Below are 18,361 nucleotides of genomic sequence, written 5' to 3'. Positions count from 1 at the left end.
ACTTTGCTTCCTGGTGGTGCCACAGCCTCTGTCCCATGACAGTTGGTTCTGGCACATTTAGTGGCCCATGGGTGCTGACACATAGGTGTGTTCTTCCTCCCCAGTACCTCCAGGCCAATGGCAACAACTGGCGCTGGTTCGATGATCGCTCCGGTCGTTGGTGTAGCTACAGCGCAAGCAACAACAGCACAATCGATACAGCATGGAAAGCAGGCGAGATCAGCGTTCGCTTCACCGCTGGCCGCCGGCGCTACACAGTGCAGTTCACCACAATGGTGCAGGTGCGTCCCTCTAAGTTATGTCAGAGTTGTCCTCTTGGGTCTTAACAGTGGCTGGATTATGGTAAGCAAGTGACGTGTAATGCTCGTAATCCCTTTACACACATCTGTCGTGTTCTCCCCCCCCCCTTCCAAATCCTCAGGTGAATGAAGAAACTGGGAACAGGCGCCCAGTTATGCTGACCTTGCTCAGGGTACCCCGGTTAAACAAGAGTACTAAGGAGGCCAACGGACAAGAGCTGGAGAGGACCTTAGAGGAAGGGAAGGAGGTCGAAAGCAAATCAAAAGAGGAGAAAGCCAATGGTACAGAATGTGCAGTCGCCGAGCTCTCTAGAAAGCAGCGGGGTAGAACTCGTATCCCCAGATTTGTTTCCACTTTCCCTGTTCTTCCCCCTCCAGATAGTCCTGCACCTGTCGACAGCTTGGCTCCAGAGAAGGAAGCGCCTTCCGACGAGGCCAAACCCTCTGAGATCCTCATCCAGGGTCTGGCAGAGGAGATGGTCATGGTGTTAATCCGGGCCTGCGTCAGCATGCTGGGTGTGCCTGTAGACCCAGACACGTTGCACGCCACTTTGCGCCTCTGCCTGCGCCTCACCCGCCACCACAAATACGCCATGATGTTCGCTGAGCTGAAGAGCACGCGCATGATCCTGGGCTTAACTCAGAGCTCTGGCTTCAATGGCTTCACGCCTCTAGTCACCCTGCTCTTCCGGCATATCATTGAAGACCCTTGTACGTTGCATCACACCATGGAGAAGGTATGGCTCTGCTTCTTTTCTCAGTGCACTAAAACTTCACTGAGATCTTAATCTGTCCCTCTGTGTGGCCAGTTTGTCCTGTATGAGCTGCCATAACTTCCTTGGACTTCTAGTCTGAGGTTTGCAGTTTGCAGAAAGTTTGTCCGCCTGTTTTCTTGCATACCAGGCTCTGGACTTACCACCCCCCTCTTCCTGTCTTTGTTACTGCAGGTTGTGCGCTCAGCAGCAACCAGTGGGGCAGGCAGCACCACTTCAGGCGTCGTGTCCGGTAGCCTGGGCTCTCGGGAGATTAATTACATCCTGCGGGTGCTAGGTCCAGCTGCTTGCCGCAACCCAGAGATCTTCACTGATGTGGCCAATAGCTGTATCCGCATTGCCTTGCCTGCTCCCCGTGGATCTGTTGCTGGTAAGTAATCCAGAACCTTGACATTTCCACAGTGTCCAGGCCGATGCTGTTGGGTGCACATGGATCAAAACCAGAATATTGATGGTTCATGTGTGGGTTAGAAAGAGCTCTGGATTCTGGGAGCAACAGACCCCATGGAGAATCTTCTTGCTCACACACATGATATGAAAAGTCAACGGACTACCTCCCTGCCTCCAGTTTCCATTTCTATACTTTTTTCAGGATAAAGTTGACAGTGCAGTGGTGCGCTCTCCAGCAGAAGTCAGAGCAGCGTGCACCCGCATTGTCAAGGAGTCCCAATTCTCTGGCAGCATTTAAAACTCTTATGAAAGCTCCACTTCTGTCGAAACCATTATTCTCTACCCCCAGGAAACAGCACTTTGTTAACATAACATCATCTGCTGTGGGAAAGGAAATGGCAGGGGCAACTTTACAAAAAGTCAGGACTCACTGATGTGCACCCGGGGCAGTATAAATGTTATGTTAACAAAGTGCTTTATTTCCTGGGGCAAATAATAATGGTTTCAAAGGAGGTGGCACTTTAATCAGAGTTTAAATGCCACCAGAGAATCGGAAGGGGCAGGCACTAGGACCCTAGCAACAATAAAGATCCAGGAAAATGTGGTGGATTAGTTCACTCATCTCTTGTCATCTTTACCCTGAAAAGGGTATAGCTGCTCTATGTCTTTTTATTCTCTCTTGTTTTGCTCCCCAAGCTTCAGATGATGAGTTTGAGAACCTGCGGATCAAAGGCCCCAACGCTGTGCAGCTGGTGAAGACCACTCCTGTGAAGCCCTCGCCACTCCCTGCCATACCTGATACTATCAAGGAGGTGATCTATGACATGCTGAATGCCCTGGCTGCCTACCACGCCCCCGAGGAAGGTATATGGCAGCCTGTGAAGGGGTGGAAGGGAATGCTGGGTATGCAAGGCACTCAGGAACCTCTGGTTGCTTTTGGCCATTTCCCCCCTCCCATTCCCAGTTTATCCTTAGTCCTACCTGTACTGTTTTCTGACCTGGATGTAATCATTTGCCTTGGTGAGTGAAAATGAAAGTTATAGTCCTCAAATTGGGTTAAAATTTGAGATTATATTAGTCTAGCCCAGGGGTCCCCAATTTTTTTGAGTCCCAGGTACCTTTCAAATTCGGTCACAGTGTGATGGGTTCAATCACAACAGGGCTGCTGCCGATGGAAGAGCCACCCATAGCACAGCTGCTGCAGGAAGCAGAGCCACCTGCAGGAAGGAGACCCACTGGGAAAGAAGAGTGCGAGAGGTTAAAACCAGTACTGTGGCGGCACGTGCCGCCACCAATGAAAGAATGTTATTTTAATCTGCCCAGCCAATCAAAAGTCCAACTGGAGGAAAGCCCCACCTGGCCCTGCCCACTTTCTTAAAAAAAAACTTGCTGGACAACCAGAAAAGGTGTCACGGTGCCAAAGACCCCTGACTTATGACCCTGTTCAAAAAAGTGAACAGGGTTGATTTCCTGTTATTGGTTTTCCTGTTACTGGTTAGGCTGAGAAATCTCACATATTCTTCCCTCTTTGAGGCTTCCATTTTCACTTAATGTCCTATACTCTGTTCCACAAAAAGATGATAGTAAGGTTGTATATTCCGCTGCTACAGAACAAAGCATGCCAGATCATTTTTGTAGAATGTTCCGCCTGGGTCTTAGTGCCTACCCAGCCCTGCTCCCCCCATCCGTTTGAACGTGAAAATATGTTTTGGCATAAATGTTCTTGTATGAAAGTACCATGTTCAGTAATGCACAAAATAATGGTTTTGACAAAGGCAGCACGTAAAAATGAATGATAATTCTAATATTTGTTTGGGACTATGTCCGAATGCAGAAGCTTACAATTTTTTTCCACTGCTACACCTTAACTGACCAAACTGTCATCTTTCTGTGGAACAGAGTATAGAAACTGATACTGTTTGTCTTCCTGGTTTTGGCATCCTTTGAACAAGATGTCACCAGAGCCATGAAACTTTTAATCATCAACTTTTGCCCTCTTATTCTTTCATTGATCAGTTAGCAGGACAGAGTTCAAACTTCCTGTAATTGAATGTATATCAGTTCGTACTTTCCGGTTCAAGATTTCCTCTTGAAATGTCTGTTCCAGTTTCATGGGGGTTATAACCGCAGCAAGCTTTTAAAAATGAAACTGCCCCTCAATTTGATACCAGTGAAAGAAGATTCTTGGCTTACCAATTAGGTTTGAGTCCACAGACCAACAAGATGTTCAGGATATAAGCTTTTGATAGTCAGAGCTCCCTGATGAAGCTTGGCTTTCCATGTAGATGCAGAAACCTGCTCAGAGCCAAAGTATGTTAAGTGCAAAATCCCTACCACTCTGATTGGCTCTGTGACTAACTGTCCAGCCCACAGACATTTATGATGTCTAGGAATCTCATATCCACAGCATTACTCAAGCACATGTTTACCCTGTCAGTGTGTGGACCCCTTCACTCGCCCCTAATGAAGTGCGCTGTTTTATCAGCAAGTCATGGTGTCTAGGAAGTGAAGTGTTCTTCTTGCATAGTAACAACCCAATGTAATGGATCAGTACAAGCAACTGTTGTGCTTTCCCTTTCTCCCCTCAGCCACAGACAAGTCAGAGCCAAAGGTGACCACCGTTAACCAGGAGGTATGCCAGATCCTTCAAGACATGGGCGACGACGTGTACCAGCAGTACCGGTCTTTGACCCGTCAGGGCAGCGACTTTGACTCCCAAACCGGCTTTGGCATCAATGTGAGTCTGTCTGACCTGTTTCTGCCACTGTCATGAATCTGGCCCCATTCCTTCCAGGGCAAGTGAGACTCTATATTACTGTCTCTCTTGAAAGAACAGAAGTCTGCAAGATACACAGCCCTTAATGTTCACTCTCAGCTTCCTCATGTTCTTGGAAGCATTTCAGGGCTACTTTGAGTGAGCCCTTCATTTGCAGTCAAGTGCTATATTGGTCTGAGTTTATGGACCACAGTCAGAGTCCTTGTACTGGTGCTCAGACCATCTTCTCTCTCATGACTGGAGTTCTGTGTTTTCCAGCTTTACATACTTCCAGTTTACATAATTGTAAACGGCAATGAAAGCCTGTGAAGTTTGTCACAGGTCCAATTTTGTGGAGATCCGCTGCTACTGAAAGCAGTTTTGAGATGGATGCTGCTCAATTTCTTCTTCTTCTTCTTCTTCTTCTTCTTCTCTAGGCTCAGGTCTTTGCCGCCGATAGTGCAGCAACTGAGACCCCTCCGTCCGGGACTCCCCAAGGAGACGGTACGTGGCGTCCTCTCTGCTTTACTGCCTCTCCAGTAAAAAACCTTCTTCCTATACTTGTAAACATTAGTTTATGGTTAAAGTGGCTTCTCTGCTGCTCAGTGCCTTCCTGTTCTATTGCCCACTCCGGTTTTCTTGTTCAGGCGTGCCTTCTCAGTCCCCTCCCAGTATCCCATGGGGGGGGGCGGGGTTAGAGCAAAACAAAGCCTTGTTGGCCCTCGCCCATATGCTGCGCGGGTCCTTGGACACAGTGAGTCTTCTGCGGCTTCATCTTTTCCCTTCCATCCCCACAGTTTGCCCTCTGGAAGAGTCAAGAGAAAATAAGAAGGATAAAGAGGGTGATAAGGCAGCGGAGGAGAACAAACAGAAAGCCAAGGGAAGCAAGCCCCTCATGCCCACCTCCACCATCCTGCGGCTGCTGGCAGAGCTCGTGCGGTCCTACGTGGGCATCGCTACGTTAATCGCCAACTACAACTACACAGTGGGGCAGTCTGAGCTCATTAAAGAGGTGAGCCACCTCAGAAGAGGAATCAGCCAGACAGTGTCAAGGGATCCTGCGCCAGCGAATTCTAGGTTTTTTTTGTGTAAAGTTGGGGATTCTTCTTTCTTTTTTATGTCCAAAGCCGGGGGAGCGGGGATGGTGGAGAGCAGTAGATTGGCTGTAAAGTAGAGACTGAGCGTTCTAGACTCAACCAACCTTGTCTCCTCAGGACTGCAGCGTGTTGGCCTTCGTTCTGGATCACCTCCTCCCCCACACCCAGAATGCAGAAGACAAAGACACACCAGCTCTGGCCCGCCTCTTCCTGGCTAGTTTGGCTGCAGCAGGTAGCGGTACAGATGCTCAGGTGGCTCTGGTGAATGAGGTGAAGGCTGCCCTGGGCCGGGCTCTAGCCATGTCAGAGAGCACTGAGAAACATGCCAGGTGAGTTGCGGGGGAGGGAGGCATTTTCTGATTCAGGTGGGTGGATGAAGACTGTGGCCCTATAGCTCTGAGTCTGTTTATCAGGTGTCCCCAGTGTCTTGCCTGCAGGTCAGCCAACACTTTCCTGGTGCCGGCACTTGTTTTCAGAACGTTCGTGGGGCCAGATGGGAGGTTTTGCCCAGCAAGGCTTCTGATTGGCCATTGGAGATTTGCTTGTCCTTTTAAAGAACATGGCTTTAGCAGCAGCTGCCACCGCAGCACAAAGATCTTTATTGTGTGGCCAAAGGTTAACTGTGGCAGCCGTTTTGTAGATCCCCCCCCCCCACACACACACACACTGTGCCCGGATCCCAGAAGTCCCCATAGGCTCCAAAGGTTTAGGGATCTCTGCTCCAGATCGTTGTAGATGCTTGATTTTGTTGGTCTCCATTGTGGGCCACTTCCAAACTGTGTGTACTTTCTGGGCATAAGCATGTGTGAGCGGAGAGCCAGGTTGCTTGCTGGACGGAAACGCTTTGTCCAGGAAATGGTGTGGATGAGAACGAGAATGAATGATCTGATTAGAAGCACACACATCACCCTTCCCTTCCTTTAACGGTGCCTCCTCCGATTGCAGGCTGCAGGCTGTCATGTGTATCATCAGCACTATCATGGAGTCGTGCCCCTCCACCTCCAGCTTCTACAGCAACGCCACCACCAAGACGCAGCACAACGGCATGAACAACATCATCCGCCTCTTCCTCAAGAAGGGGCTGGTCAATGACTTGGCCAGAGTGCCTCACAGCCTCGATCTCTCCAGGTGCTGGCCTTATTCTGTGAAGAGGGAGCTCCTCAGGTGGCGGGTGCTAGAGGGAACAGAGAGCCCAGAGGTTCTGTTCGGAGCTTGGTTTCCGTTAGGCTTCAGAAACAAAGCCTTCTTCACTTAACGAAATGAAATCAGTCTCATCATGGAAGCTAGAATATGAAACCTTTCCCAGCTCCTTGCAAGTTTCTCATAGCTCTGTCCCAGCTAGAACTAACTCTGTAATGATGAGGCCTCAGTTTTAAAGCTGCTGTTTGCAGATCTGGGAGCTCACCCTGTGTTTGTGTGCTTTTTTCCCCCCAAAGTCCCAACATGGCCAACACGGTGAACGCAGCCTTGAAGCCCCTGGAGACTCTGTCGCGGATTGTCAATCAGCCCAGCAGTCTTTTTGGCAGCAAGAGCGCCTCCAGCAAGAGCAAGGCTGAGCAGGACGCTCAGGGAGCAGCACAAGATGCCAACAGTGGCCGGCCAGATGCAGGTACACGGCTTCTGTTAATGCAGGATCCACCATTGTCAGCTGGCCCTTCTTTATTACCCCAGCCCTCTGCATAGCCAGTCTTGTCCGCATTGGCCTTCTCCCAGATGGCCTTGCTAGGAACCCTTCCCAACTGTTGAGAGTTCTCTGGGCTATGTAGTAGCTTTTGCTCCTAGTGTTTCATCCACATGTATGGCTGGCATATCACAGTAAGACTGCCACAGAGAGAAACACACATTAACCATGACATGCCAGCCATAGATGCAGACGAAATGTTAGGAGCAAAAACTGCCGCACAGCCCGGAAAACCCACAACAGCCAGTTGATTCTGATCGTGAAAGTCTTCAACGATGCATCAGCCCTTCCTGATTTTGCTGTCCGCTCCCAGCGTCCTCCTGGTCTGTGAGGGGTTATTACTAAGGAGGGCGTGACCTTATGACTTGCAGGAGAAAGTGGAGAAGCTGAGGCCCCTGAGGAGGACCACGACGTCGCTCAGGCCGAGGTAACAGATGGTGACATTATGGACGGTGAAGCAGAGAGTGATGCGGTGGTGATTGCTGGGCAGCCTGAGGTGTTGAGCACGCAGGAGATGCAGGTACCAATGGTAACTTACAGTATGTGGGAAGGGCAGGTGCAGGTGTGGGCAGGATCCAGGTACTGTGGCCCCTGGGAGTCATTTCTGTTCCTGCTTGGTTTGCCCTGTGTGGTAGTTTGTCTGGCACAATCTGCCAAGGGGAGTGTGGGTAAAAGTCAGACCAAAACTGTTTTCTAAAATGACTCTCAGATCTAAGCACGCTTACTCACAATGTGGTATTTGAGGCTTGGGTTGGAGCCAGAATCAGAGATGTATTTATTTATTTGCTTACTTAAACACTGATTGTATTTGTACAGGAGCCACGTGGCATAGTGGTTAAGTGCTTGCACTGCCACTCACATGGTCAGGAGTTCGAGCCCCCTGTGGGTCAGATATCCTGGCAGCTGGCTCATGGTCAACTCAGCCATCCATCCATTCCATGGTTGGTAAATGAGTACCTAGCTCATAGCTAGGGGGTAAAGAATAGCCAGGGAAAGCAATGGCAAACTACCCCACAAAGAGGCTTGCCTATAAAATCACTGCTCGCAGTGGTACCCCAGGGTCGGACACGACTGAAGGGAAAATTTTACCTTTATATTTTTACGCCACTCCTCCCCCTTTCAGGCTCAGGGGCCAATTTTTGTTCACAGTGTAGTATGAAGTATTGGATCTCATGAATTCACTTGTCTTTGTGCTGTTAGGTGGAGAATGAACTGGAGGACCTGATAGATGAGTTATTGGAACGAGATGGCGGCTCTGGGAACAGCACGATTATCGGTGAGTGCTAGGCCTAGCATCTAGGTTCAGTTTCTTTCTTCCCATGAGTAAGTGCTAGAGACGAAGTCTTTGTTTTCCTTCGTGCCTGGACAGAATCCTATCTTGGCCATTAGGTAGAAACTATCTGCTGTCCTCTGCCATTCAGCGGTGGTTTTCTACTCCGCTTTGGTCACTGGGCTCTGCCAGAGGGGTATTGTGTGCATGTGTAAAGTGCCATCAAGTCTCAGTAGACCCCTCATGGGTTTCAAAGCGAGAGACTAACAGAGATGGTTTGCCATCATCTTCCTCTGCATATTGACCCTGGGTTTCCATGGTGGTCTTCCATCCAAATAGTAACCAGGACTGACCCTGCTTAGCGCCTGAGATTTGACGAAATGAGGCCAGTCTGGGCCATCCAGGTCAGAGCAGACCTGTATTACTGCTGCCTTCAGGAAAGATCTTCTCCTGAACTGTTGGGCAAAGATGCTAAGGGGAAGAAAGGCAAGTGGTTCCTCGCAGTGACTTCACAGAGCTCATTATTTTGTGAGGTTAATGCACCTTGCTTCTTGTACTCTCTTCAAGGATGGAACCCAGTTGAGATGGTCAGAACCCAAAGGCTGGTGGCTTCCAGGTGGCTTCCCAACAGCTTCAGAGTTTCTTACTGGCATGTCTGGTGTTTCTGTCAACGTCTGACAGATCTCTGGAACTTGGAGATGACATCACTCATAAATATACTTTCCCACGTCAGATTTCCTTTCAGCTCTTGGCCTGCTTGAGGAGCTTGGGACATTGATGGGAGTCTGTTGATGACTAGAGTACAGGTGGAGGAAGGTTCCTGACAAACAGGAATGAGTATAGGTCAGAGTGTACTTCTGTGCTCACTCTTCGTCTTATTACTGCAGCATATATTCCTTTCATGCTGTTATGTTTCAAAGCTGCCTGTAGGTGTTTTTTTTCTAGGCAGTGGTCTTCATTTGACTCCTGATCTAAGCCGGCGTGGCTTCTCTGCAAGAATTTCACAGATAAAATATCTTGTATCTGCTAGGAATTGCATCCATCAGGACTGTACTGATGTAGCTCTTTTTGTTATTGGGCCCTGCAGTGTTCGATCTTACTAGTGCTACTATTTAGCAATATGAGGATATTGGCAGAAAACGGGCTTGTTTCATTTGCTCAGCTGAGTTGGTGGTTGTTGCCGAAGGCTGTGAAATATGTCCAGTTACAACCATATTCAGCCCTTGTCTGTACTGTTTGATCTAGTCTAAGGGGCTACCTGGCCAGGTCCAGCAATAGCCAATGCTTCCTCAAGGCGGGGGGGGGGGGCGCAGGGGAGAGAATGAGCTGTCAGGTCCCCTGCTTGAAGAAGCCATCTCTGGACCCAAGTGAGTTAAATAGCTCTGCCAGTGGCAAATGTCCCATTCTGGGCTGGAGGGCTTGAACACGTGACTGTACAAATCCAGGCATCCTTGGGTGAGGCTGTCTGCATCCATTTCCGTTCCGCTTCCCACCTGGCCTTGGGACTGAATCTGCTTTAGCTGGAATAATGGATGTTTGTTGATGGGGGAGATATGGGGGAAGGGCAGCCCTGTTGAGATTCTTGGTCTCCTCTGCAGATTTTGTTGTGGTTAATAAGTGCCAACATAGTTCATTGAGCTTCTTAGGGAGGGGTTTTCCGGTAGGATACCCAGTACCATCATTTTAGCAGTGAGGGGAGTATATTTTTTTTTTGCATTTTCATGTGTACTCCTATCCAATACTTCTTAATTTTTTACAAGTCCATCACACATGTTAGAAGGACCTGAACTCCTCATGGCATCTCCAGCAAAGACCATCGCTTTGTGTAGTCATCTTCTTGATCATTTCTGCATAGTTACAGCCTTTCCTTGACTGGCAGGATTTGGCCATGGCCATTCATGCTCTGATAGCATCCATGTCGGATTGCTGCAATGCCTCTACATTGGGCTACCTTTGAAAAATGGTTTCGAAATCTCCCATTGGTACAAAACTCAGCAGCAGTGCTGCTGGCTGGGGTTGACTACGAGGCCTGCTGTTACACCTAAGGGGTATGGTTCAGAATTCAGGTGATGGCTTTGGAAGTCTTCAGTAGCTTTTGGCCCAGCAGAGGCGTAGCTGGGCCAAACTGCGCCCGGTGCGCATTCTATATCCCGCCCCCCACGGCGGCTCCCCCCCTTCCCACACTTACCTTAGTTCCTTTCCTTTTTGAGAACTTTTTCAGGCCTGATGGGAACTATACTTCCCAGGAGACCTTGTGAACCCCAAGGTCTCCTGGGAACTGTAGTTCGTCAGGCCGTTTTTACTGTGAACAGGCCTTTTGCAGCCTGAAAAAAGTTCTCGGAAAGGAAAGGAACTAAAGTAAGTGGGGGAAGGGGGGCACAGTGGAAGGGAAGGGGGAGGGGCCTGGGCGATTTTCCGCACCCCTCCCAGGCGTGCGCCCGGTGCACAGCGCACCTTCCCCTTGTAGCTTCACCACTGTGGCCCACAATCCCCGAAGGTCTGCTTCGTCCCATAGGAGCCTACCTGAGGACTGACATCTTTTAGGAAGGCCCTGTCATACGTGAAGTGGGTCTAGGATAGGACCTTCTCTGCGGTAGGGAACTCTTTCCCCATCAGTTGCTTGCCTTGCATATGGTATTCCTAACCATCATTGCTTTATTTTAGGGAAAGGCTTTTTCAGTGACTCTGGTTCTTGATTATAGGTGGGGTTTGTCCTGTTGGATTTTGTACATGTGCTATATGCTGGTTTTAATTTACACCTTGTACATTATGCTCTGATCCGGTTCCCAGTTCTTTTGAAGTTGCCATTAACTGATTATTGAACTATCTCAGGAGCTTATGCAAGAAGTAGGGGAGAAATCTTTGACCTAAAGCAGCTTTAGGATCCTGATGGTTGCCTGGAGATGAACCGCTGATCTAGCCTGTAAGAGAGAAGGTCGTTTGCCTGTAATTTTACTGAAACATTTGTAATGCTCTTCTGTCCTTTAGTGGGCCGAAGTGGAGAGGATGAATCTCAGGAGGACGTGTTGATGGATGAGGCACCTTCCAATATGAGTCAAGCTTCCACCTTGCAGGCCAACAGGGAAGGTGAGGCATTGCCTAAGGCAGGAGTCCCCAGCATGATGCCCACGGGCGACATGGTGCCCACCGACACCTTCCTTGGTACCCACTAAGTGTTTTTAGAAAGTGGGTGGGGTCAGACAGGGCTCTGACCTAGAACGGCTTTGATTGGCCACTGGAAACCTTATTGGCTGTGCAGATTAGAGTAATATTGTCTTAGTGGCAGCTGTGTTGGTTTGATTCTCCCTCATTCCTATCTCCTAATGTATTTTTAAAATTCCCCTGCTACACCTCCGCTCCCTCATTTGTGATTGTGCTCTTGAGACAGCTGTTTTTGAGTTCACTTCACCTCCTGCGGCAGCCGTTTTATAGTTGCGCCCACCATTTTGTGTCAGGATTCCAAAGATGCTTTCAGACTCAAAAAGGTTGGGAGACAGGGATTCCCAAAGCCCACCAGTGTGTTTCCTGGTGAATGCTGCCTCCTTCCTCAAGGCAGTCAGTCCTGCCTTTCCTCCACTTCACTGGAGTAGGAGATCTTTTAGCTGACACTGCTCTGTCCACGGGGAGCAGCCATTTGGAAAGAGCTGTCTCTTGTCACCAGAGGAGGCTTGGCATGGCACCTCTAAATGTTGTGTCAGTTTTCCTAACATTTGCAGTTGCTGCCCCCCATGGAGTCCTTTTGCTGTGGAGTCCCACTTCCTTGTCGCAAAACTCCAAAGTGACCACAGGTTCAGCTAAGTTAGAGACCCCTTCCGTAGGAAAATTGTCTGCAGTGACCCTGTAAAGTAGAAGGGCGTTGCAGCAGCCGATCAAAGACGATACAGGCTTGGCCTGCCTCCAAAGAAAGAAGGCTCTGATTTCTGAGACTCGGTTGCCTCTCACTGCTCCCATCTGAAACATGATGGGGAAGTCTTGCTCAGAACTAGAAGGTTCTTGACTTGGCTTTAACTCTCAGTAGCTGTGTTACCTGACCCACACCCTCCAATCCACTGCAGATTCTATGAATATCTTGGATCCTGAGGATGAAGAAGAACACACCCAGGAAGAAGATAGCAGTGGCAGCAACGAGGATGAAGATGACAGTCAGGATGAGGAAGAGGAGGAGGAGGAGGAAGATGAGGATGACCAGGTGAAGGCACTGAAGGAAGAGGAGCACAGAAGGCCTTCAGTAGGAAAGGCTGTTGAACAGTAGCGCGGGAGAGTGGTCAGCATTCAGGAAGGCAGTTACTTTCTAGATGGCAATAGCATTTGATGCAAGAGACCTTGAATGTCTGGGTTTGATGTGTGGTCTGTCAGAATGTCCCTTGATTCGGTCCCTGGCAGTAGGCCGAGAGATCACGCACTCAGGTAGTGGGGGAGTCAGCAGAGTTCAGGACTCGGAATTCCAAGGAATGAATTTGCTGACTCTCGGGTGTGTGGCGCTCACTGTCTCTAGGATGATGAAGAAGGGGAGGAAGGCGAAGAGGAGGAAGATGACGATGATGGCTCTGAGATGGAATTAGATGAAGATTACCCTGACATGAATGCCTCCCCACTGGTGCGTTTTGAGCGCTTTGACCGGGAAGATGACCTCATCATAGAGTTTGACAACATGTTCTCCAGTGCCAGTAAGAACTCTGAAATCTGGGAGTCACAGGACACGGGTGGAGTCCTGACAGCTAATGCTGTCTGGGTCTAGAAACATACATGGCTTAGGAGGCTGGGTTTCTGAGTTCTAATAACTACAAAATAATGCTTCACTCTGAGTATCTCTCTGGGTAAATTCTGGCTTTGCCCCTTATGATCGTGGCCCTGTTTTAACCTGGGTCGCTTAGTTTTGTCTCATTCAGTGCAGTGACCCATTCACATGTCTCCATGAATGCCATCAGGAGTCTGCTAACCTCTCCGATCTCTCTTTGCAGCGGATATTCCCCCATCACCTGGCAACATTCCTGCCACTCATCCTCTCATGGTGCGGCACGCGGACCATAGCTCCTTGACCTTGGGTAGTGGCTCCTCTACTACTCGATTGGCCCAAGGCATTGGTCGCAGCCAGAGGACGCTTCGGCAGCTGACGGCTAACACAGGCCACACTATCCATGTGCATTATCCTGGCACCCGGCAGCCCAACCCGCCTCTCATCTTACAGAGGTGAGGCTAAGGAGGGGCAATGGAGCAATACAAGTTTATGGATACAGGCGATGAATTTAACGCCACTGGTCCTACAGCTCCCCTGTTTGTTGTAACACAAATTGGTTTCCCATAGTTCAATGCTTAGAACTGGAGGCGCTCCTTTGACCTCCTTCTAGAAGCTGCTGTTTCTTTGACTCAGATGTAGTTTTCCAAATGTTGCATCCTGTCCATTTAGGCTGCTGGGCCCTTCGGCTGCTGCAGACATCCTTCAGCTAAGCAGCAGCCTCCCGTTGCAGAGTCGAGGTCGAGCTCGCCTCTTGGTCGGCAATGACGACGTGCACATAATTGCTCGCTCGGATGATGACCTCTTGGATGACTTCTTCCACGACCAGAGCACGGCTACCAGCCAGGCAGGCAAGTTCTTGCTGTGCAATTTCAGGAGGCACCAGCAGGGGCTGCAGTAAACCTTGGGGCGGAATGGCATCATCCACGGCCTTTTATCCAAGATCGGAATTCCTCAACCACAAAACAAACAGCCTTTGAAACATCATTGTAAATAGAAAAAGAAATTACTGGGCTAATTTTGTTTTTTCACCAACTCTTTTCCGGCAGGGATATCCTTGTTCAGTTTGGTTTTCTTTTCTAATTGGGGTAGAAAACCCTTGTTTTAACTATAAATGTACATACTACAGCACCAGAGAAGAAGGTTTAGGAATTGGAAACCATTGGTTAGCCGTTGATTTATGCAGTAGAAGAACTGGGGTCCATGAAGGGTTAGGGAACTCTGGTTCCCTTATATTCCACTGTATTAAAAATCTGTAGGGCATAAATATTCTTTTTATGTGTAGCCATCTGAGCAGTTAAATTTGTTTTAAGATCATTTATCTTGAGCATTTTCCTGGCAGTGACTTTGATCTCTTTTCCAAATTGGGGGGACGGGAATATCCCTATCCCTGCTGGTTCTGGCTGCCTCTGCTTTGTAACCCCCTGGGGGAAGCCGCTGCCTGCATTCCACTTGCCTTCTCTTTTTTTAATACTTAGATTACCTTGGTTGATCCCCACAGGTGATAGATAAGTTTTTTTAATCTGTAGATGACCCATTGTGCAGATTTTTTGATTTTCACTCTGGGGCAATTGTTCAGAATTAAATATGTGATAAGATCTGCATTAAGCCATTCAAGGGACAGGTTTTTAAAATGTTCTGTTTGACAAGGCATTAAATTTTAGGAAGTAATCTGTTTTGTTAAACTTCCAGCCTGCGTAAAAAGTCTGAAGTGTATGGCTTGGGTTCCACAGTAAGGCTTGAGTAACAGAATATATTTCTGTTTGGAGAACAGGAATTTCTCACCTCCCCATTTCTGCTGCAGCCCAAAATGCTTTCTGAAATCCTGATGGTACTCGGGGCTGATCCACACAGACATGTTACCCCCTGACGACTTCCATCTGAGAATTAATGATCTGTGATTCCACTGCAGATGGAATTTTCACATTGCCATGTGCGATCTTAAATGCTGTGGCTATCAAAGGAGGACACACAGTCAAGCAGTGAGTCAAGCACTGGCTCACTGAGAAATCAAAGAGATGTACATAACAGTCAAGGTGCTTTCATCCCTAGAAATTGCAAGGCTGGGTTGGTCAGTGCCCAGCAGTGTGTAGTAGTGGCAAGATTTTAGGGTGTTGCTGCTCATCCAACTGTGCCCCTATCTTCGTCTTTTTCCTTAGGGACTTTATCAAGCATCCCCACAGCCCTGACCCGCTGGACAGAAGAATGCAAAGTGCTAGATGCAGAGAGCATGCACGACTGTGTTTCAGGTGAGCCAATCTGTTTCTGCCTTCCCTTCAGCTGGCCCATCCCTTTCTCGTTGCTTTTGACTTCTGTTCAACTTGTGCGTTTTGTCTGCCCAGTGGTGAAAGTTCCCATCATCAATCACCTGGAAGCACTGAGGGATGAGGAGCTGGAGGAACGCAGAGAGAAGAGACGCAAGCAACTGGCCGAGGAGGAAGCAAAGGGGACTGACAAGACCAAGGAGGCAGAGGACAAGGAGCACAGTGCCCAGGTTGGAAGCCCCGCTCGAGCAGCAGCAGGGCCATATTGAGGAGCTACAACTATGGGTAGCTGGGCTGTACATAGAAAACCGAAAACCCACAACTCATAATGAAGATACTTCCAGGCCAACCTTCAAAGCAGAGACGGGCAACGCTTTTTGCTCAGGTGCCACATCCCCAGTTTGAATTTGGCTGATCAGCCAGACTTGGGCTTGGTGGAGGCCTGTGGACTTAGGCTCCTGCTGTCTTGCCCTGCCTCCTTGGCCCCCAGAGAACAGAGGTCCTTGTTCTGCAATCAGCTGTTGGGGAAAAACTGCCAGGGGTGCCAGGTTGGGGTGGGGAAAAAGACCTCACCTGCTAGCTTCTGCACCCAGATTCCAGCCCCGGCCCTTGGAAGCAGGCGGTGCTCCTGTTTTACAGAACGACCCAGTAGACTTGCTTCATTAAGTCATAGGGCCTGATTAACTGAGAGTGGAAAATATGTTGCAGAGCCTCAAATAGACTCACTGGAAGGTTTCACTCTGCAGCAGGCCTGCTTGACTCTTTGTTCTTTCCCTGTCCTAGAGGGGAAAGGTTCGCTTTGCTGCCCAGCTGTATCTTCAGCTGAGCTTGGACTCGAGTTGGGTTGATTGTGGATCACTCTGATTCTGTTCCTTGCCTTTGCAGGGGCCGGTACCCCAATCAAACAGTTCTGCTGATCAAAACCTCCCAGGTAATTTTGTTGATGGTTGGGTATCTATTTGATGTCTTCTTTTCCTAGCCTAACATGTGTAGAGGTTGCTCTTGGACCTCCTGGGATGAGGTAGTAGATTGTATAGTTTTAGGGTCATACCCGGTCTTGGAGATAACTATACAGTCTACTGTCTTTCCTGTGGGGATTCCTAGTTCATCATGCTGGCACTGGCTACCTGGAAGAAGAGGAGAGAAACCGCTGAGAAATAACGGAGAGAGAAATGGGCACGGCGCTGGGAATGGAACTTGGAAATCAAAGTCCGCTGTCAGGATATGGGAGAGTTTCCTGTTTCCAGGATGGGGGCAGGGGGCGGCTGTTGGGAAATCTCAGCATTGGACAAGCAGAGTTCCTAGGTTTTCTGACAGGAGAGAGTTCTCCGTCAGCAAAGGAAGGTGTCCCAAGTATGTTGCTTCCCTCAGTTTGTTCTGATGGCTAGGCCCTGCAAACTTTAGAAGAATTGCTCTGCAGGGAGAGAAGCCCTGCCTCTCCACAGTGCCAGAGCTCCTGCTGACTCTTCTCTTGTGGCATGAACATGTCCTATAATATTTCCACGCTTCCAAGGTCAGGCAGTTAAGGTGGAAAGGGAGCCAGACTTGGACAGTGGGGACGATTCCCCAGGCTCAGTCTTCCCTAGCAGGGCATCTGGATCAAGTCGGAGACCTCTGGAGAAAGGGGGCGCGGTTAGAAAGATAGGGGCCTGGGCCACCAGAGCCATCAAGTCCAACCCCCTGCCCTGCAGGTTCACACAATCAAAGCACTCCCGACAGATGTTGTTGCCATTGCTCCTGCTGGGGTGAGGTAGTAAGTTGTATTGTTGTGGGGTAGGGATTTGTGCCCCAAATCAGAGATAACTATACAACTTACTACTTTCCCTGGGTGGAGTTAAGCGCCCAGGACCAGGGAGGGGGCCTCTTCGTGTGGCTAGCTCTGAGCTTAACTGGGTGGGGGCAGTTGTAGCTTTGTTCTGCTGACAGGGTAAAGCCAAGGTCCTGCTTGGAGCCCCTTCTGCTGCCCAGCAGCCCAGGGGTTTCAGTGCCCTCCCTACCTCTCTTGGCTCTCAGATGGTGCCGCCCATCCGGATGGCTATCCCGCGGCCCCGGCTGCCACCGAAGACACCTCGGCTGGCCCCAATCAGACTCTGGTCACCCTGGAGAGCCCGCAGCAGCAGCAGGTGGCGACAGGGGCAGGAGAGCTCCCCTCTGAGCTGGTGGGGGAGTCCAGCGTCCAAGCTTCTGGGCAGCTGCTGATGCCTGTGGAGCAGGAGGACACAGGCCCTGGGAGGCCGGGCACAGATGCTGAGGCCACGCAGATGGAGCTCTCTCCCGCCCCTACCATCAGTAAGTGGCCTCAGGCTTCACCCTTTAGCAGGCAGGGTTCCGCGTCTGCCTGTGCGTAACTTTTCCTGCGCCCTTTCCAGCCTTTCTCAAACCTTGCAAAGCAGCCGGTGGTAGTGTCATGATCCACCTTCGCACCAACTGAAATATACAACTCCGCTGTTTGTTTGTTAGCTAGTTAGCTAGTTAGTTAGTTAATTAATTAATTATACTTTATAGACCGCTCAACCCTCGGAGGGCTCTGAGTGGTGTACAAGGCCCATAAACAAGGCCAATAAAACAATAGACATAAATATAGTTTTTAATGGTTCTTTTAATCATTTTTGAAAGCTTTTGTTCCCTTTTGATACTTAGGTTTTTATCCTGTTTTAGGTTTCAAATTTGTTATCAGTGGATTCTTTTAGATATATATTTACAATTTTAAAACATTTCATCTTGTAGTCATCGTTTGTTTACCTTGTGCTGTTTGATATGCAAGATGAGCTAAATATTGACCCCCTCGATGCCTCCTGTGTCTTGGCCATCAAAATCTCGGCCAGATTTTTAAGGGACAGTCTCCTTGCAGAGATTTAAGTTGGAATGCTGGGTGAGACCAGTTGTCCATCCAGCTCAGTGTCCTCTCTTGTCAGTATTAACTGTGATTTATTTTGTTTGGTTTATACCCTGCCTTTCTCTCCAGAGGAGACCCAGGATGGCTAACATCCTCTTCTTCTCTTCCATGTATCCTCCCAACTCTGTGAGGTAGCTTAAGCTGAGTCCACTTGACTGGCCTAAGGTCACCCAGCAAGCTTGCAGAGCAGAGAGGGGATTT

General features: G+C 49.2%; 1 protein-coding gene across 1 annotated transcript in view; it reads left to right on the top strand.

Moving 5' to 3' along the window:
• The window catches only part of HUWE1 (HECT, UBA and WWE domain containing E3 ubiquitin protein ligase 1), a 119,340-nt gene that overhangs the window by 77,810 nt on the left and 23,169 nt on the right, over positions 1-18,361 (top strand). Inside the window, exons 39-60 of the mRNA XM_048487617.1 lie at positions 105-281; positions 422-581; positions 678-1,036; positions 1,247-1,442; positions 2,159-2,326; positions 4,051-4,199; positions 4,655-4,721; positions 5,015-5,229; positions 5,432-5,643; positions 6,260-6,442; positions 6,751-6,923; positions 7,367-7,515; positions 8,196-8,271; positions 11,254-11,352; positions 12,321-12,454; positions 12,761-12,932; positions 13,227-13,455; positions 13,673-13,851; positions 15,160-15,249; positions 15,343-15,494; positions 16,150-16,195; positions 17,278-17,553. Of these exons, the coding sequence (XP_048343574.1) occupies positions 105-281; positions 422-581; positions 678-1,036; positions 1,247-1,442; positions 2,159-2,326; positions 4,051-4,199; positions 4,655-4,721; positions 5,015-5,229; positions 5,432-5,643; positions 6,260-6,442; positions 6,751-6,923; positions 7,367-7,515; positions 8,196-8,271; positions 11,254-11,352; positions 12,321-12,454; positions 12,761-12,932; positions 13,227-13,455; positions 13,673-13,851; positions 15,160-15,249; positions 15,343-15,494; positions 16,150-16,195; positions 17,278-17,553 (3,661 nt within the window). The remainder of the gene's footprint in view (positions 1-104; positions 282-421; positions 582-677; positions 1,037-1,246; positions 1,443-2,158; positions 2,327-4,050; positions 4,200-4,654; positions 4,722-5,014; positions 5,230-5,431; positions 5,644-6,259; positions 6,443-6,750; positions 6,924-7,366; positions 7,516-8,195; positions 8,272-11,253; positions 11,353-12,320; positions 12,455-12,760; positions 12,933-13,226; positions 13,456-13,672; positions 13,852-15,159; positions 15,250-15,342; positions 15,495-16,149; positions 16,196-17,277; positions 17,554-18,361) is intronic.

This window comes from Sphaerodactylus townsendi, linkage group LG03 (assembly GCF_021028975.2).
Source record: "Sphaerodactylus townsendi isolate TG3544 linkage group LG03, MPM_Stown_v2.3, whole genome shotgun sequence".
NCBI classification, from domain to species: Eukaryota; Metazoa; Chordata; class Lepidosauria; order Squamata; family Sphaerodactylidae; genus Sphaerodactylus; species Sphaerodactylus townsendi.
Note: the sequence above shows the minus strand (reverse complement) of the source record. Positions and strands in the feature narration are given on the sequence as shown.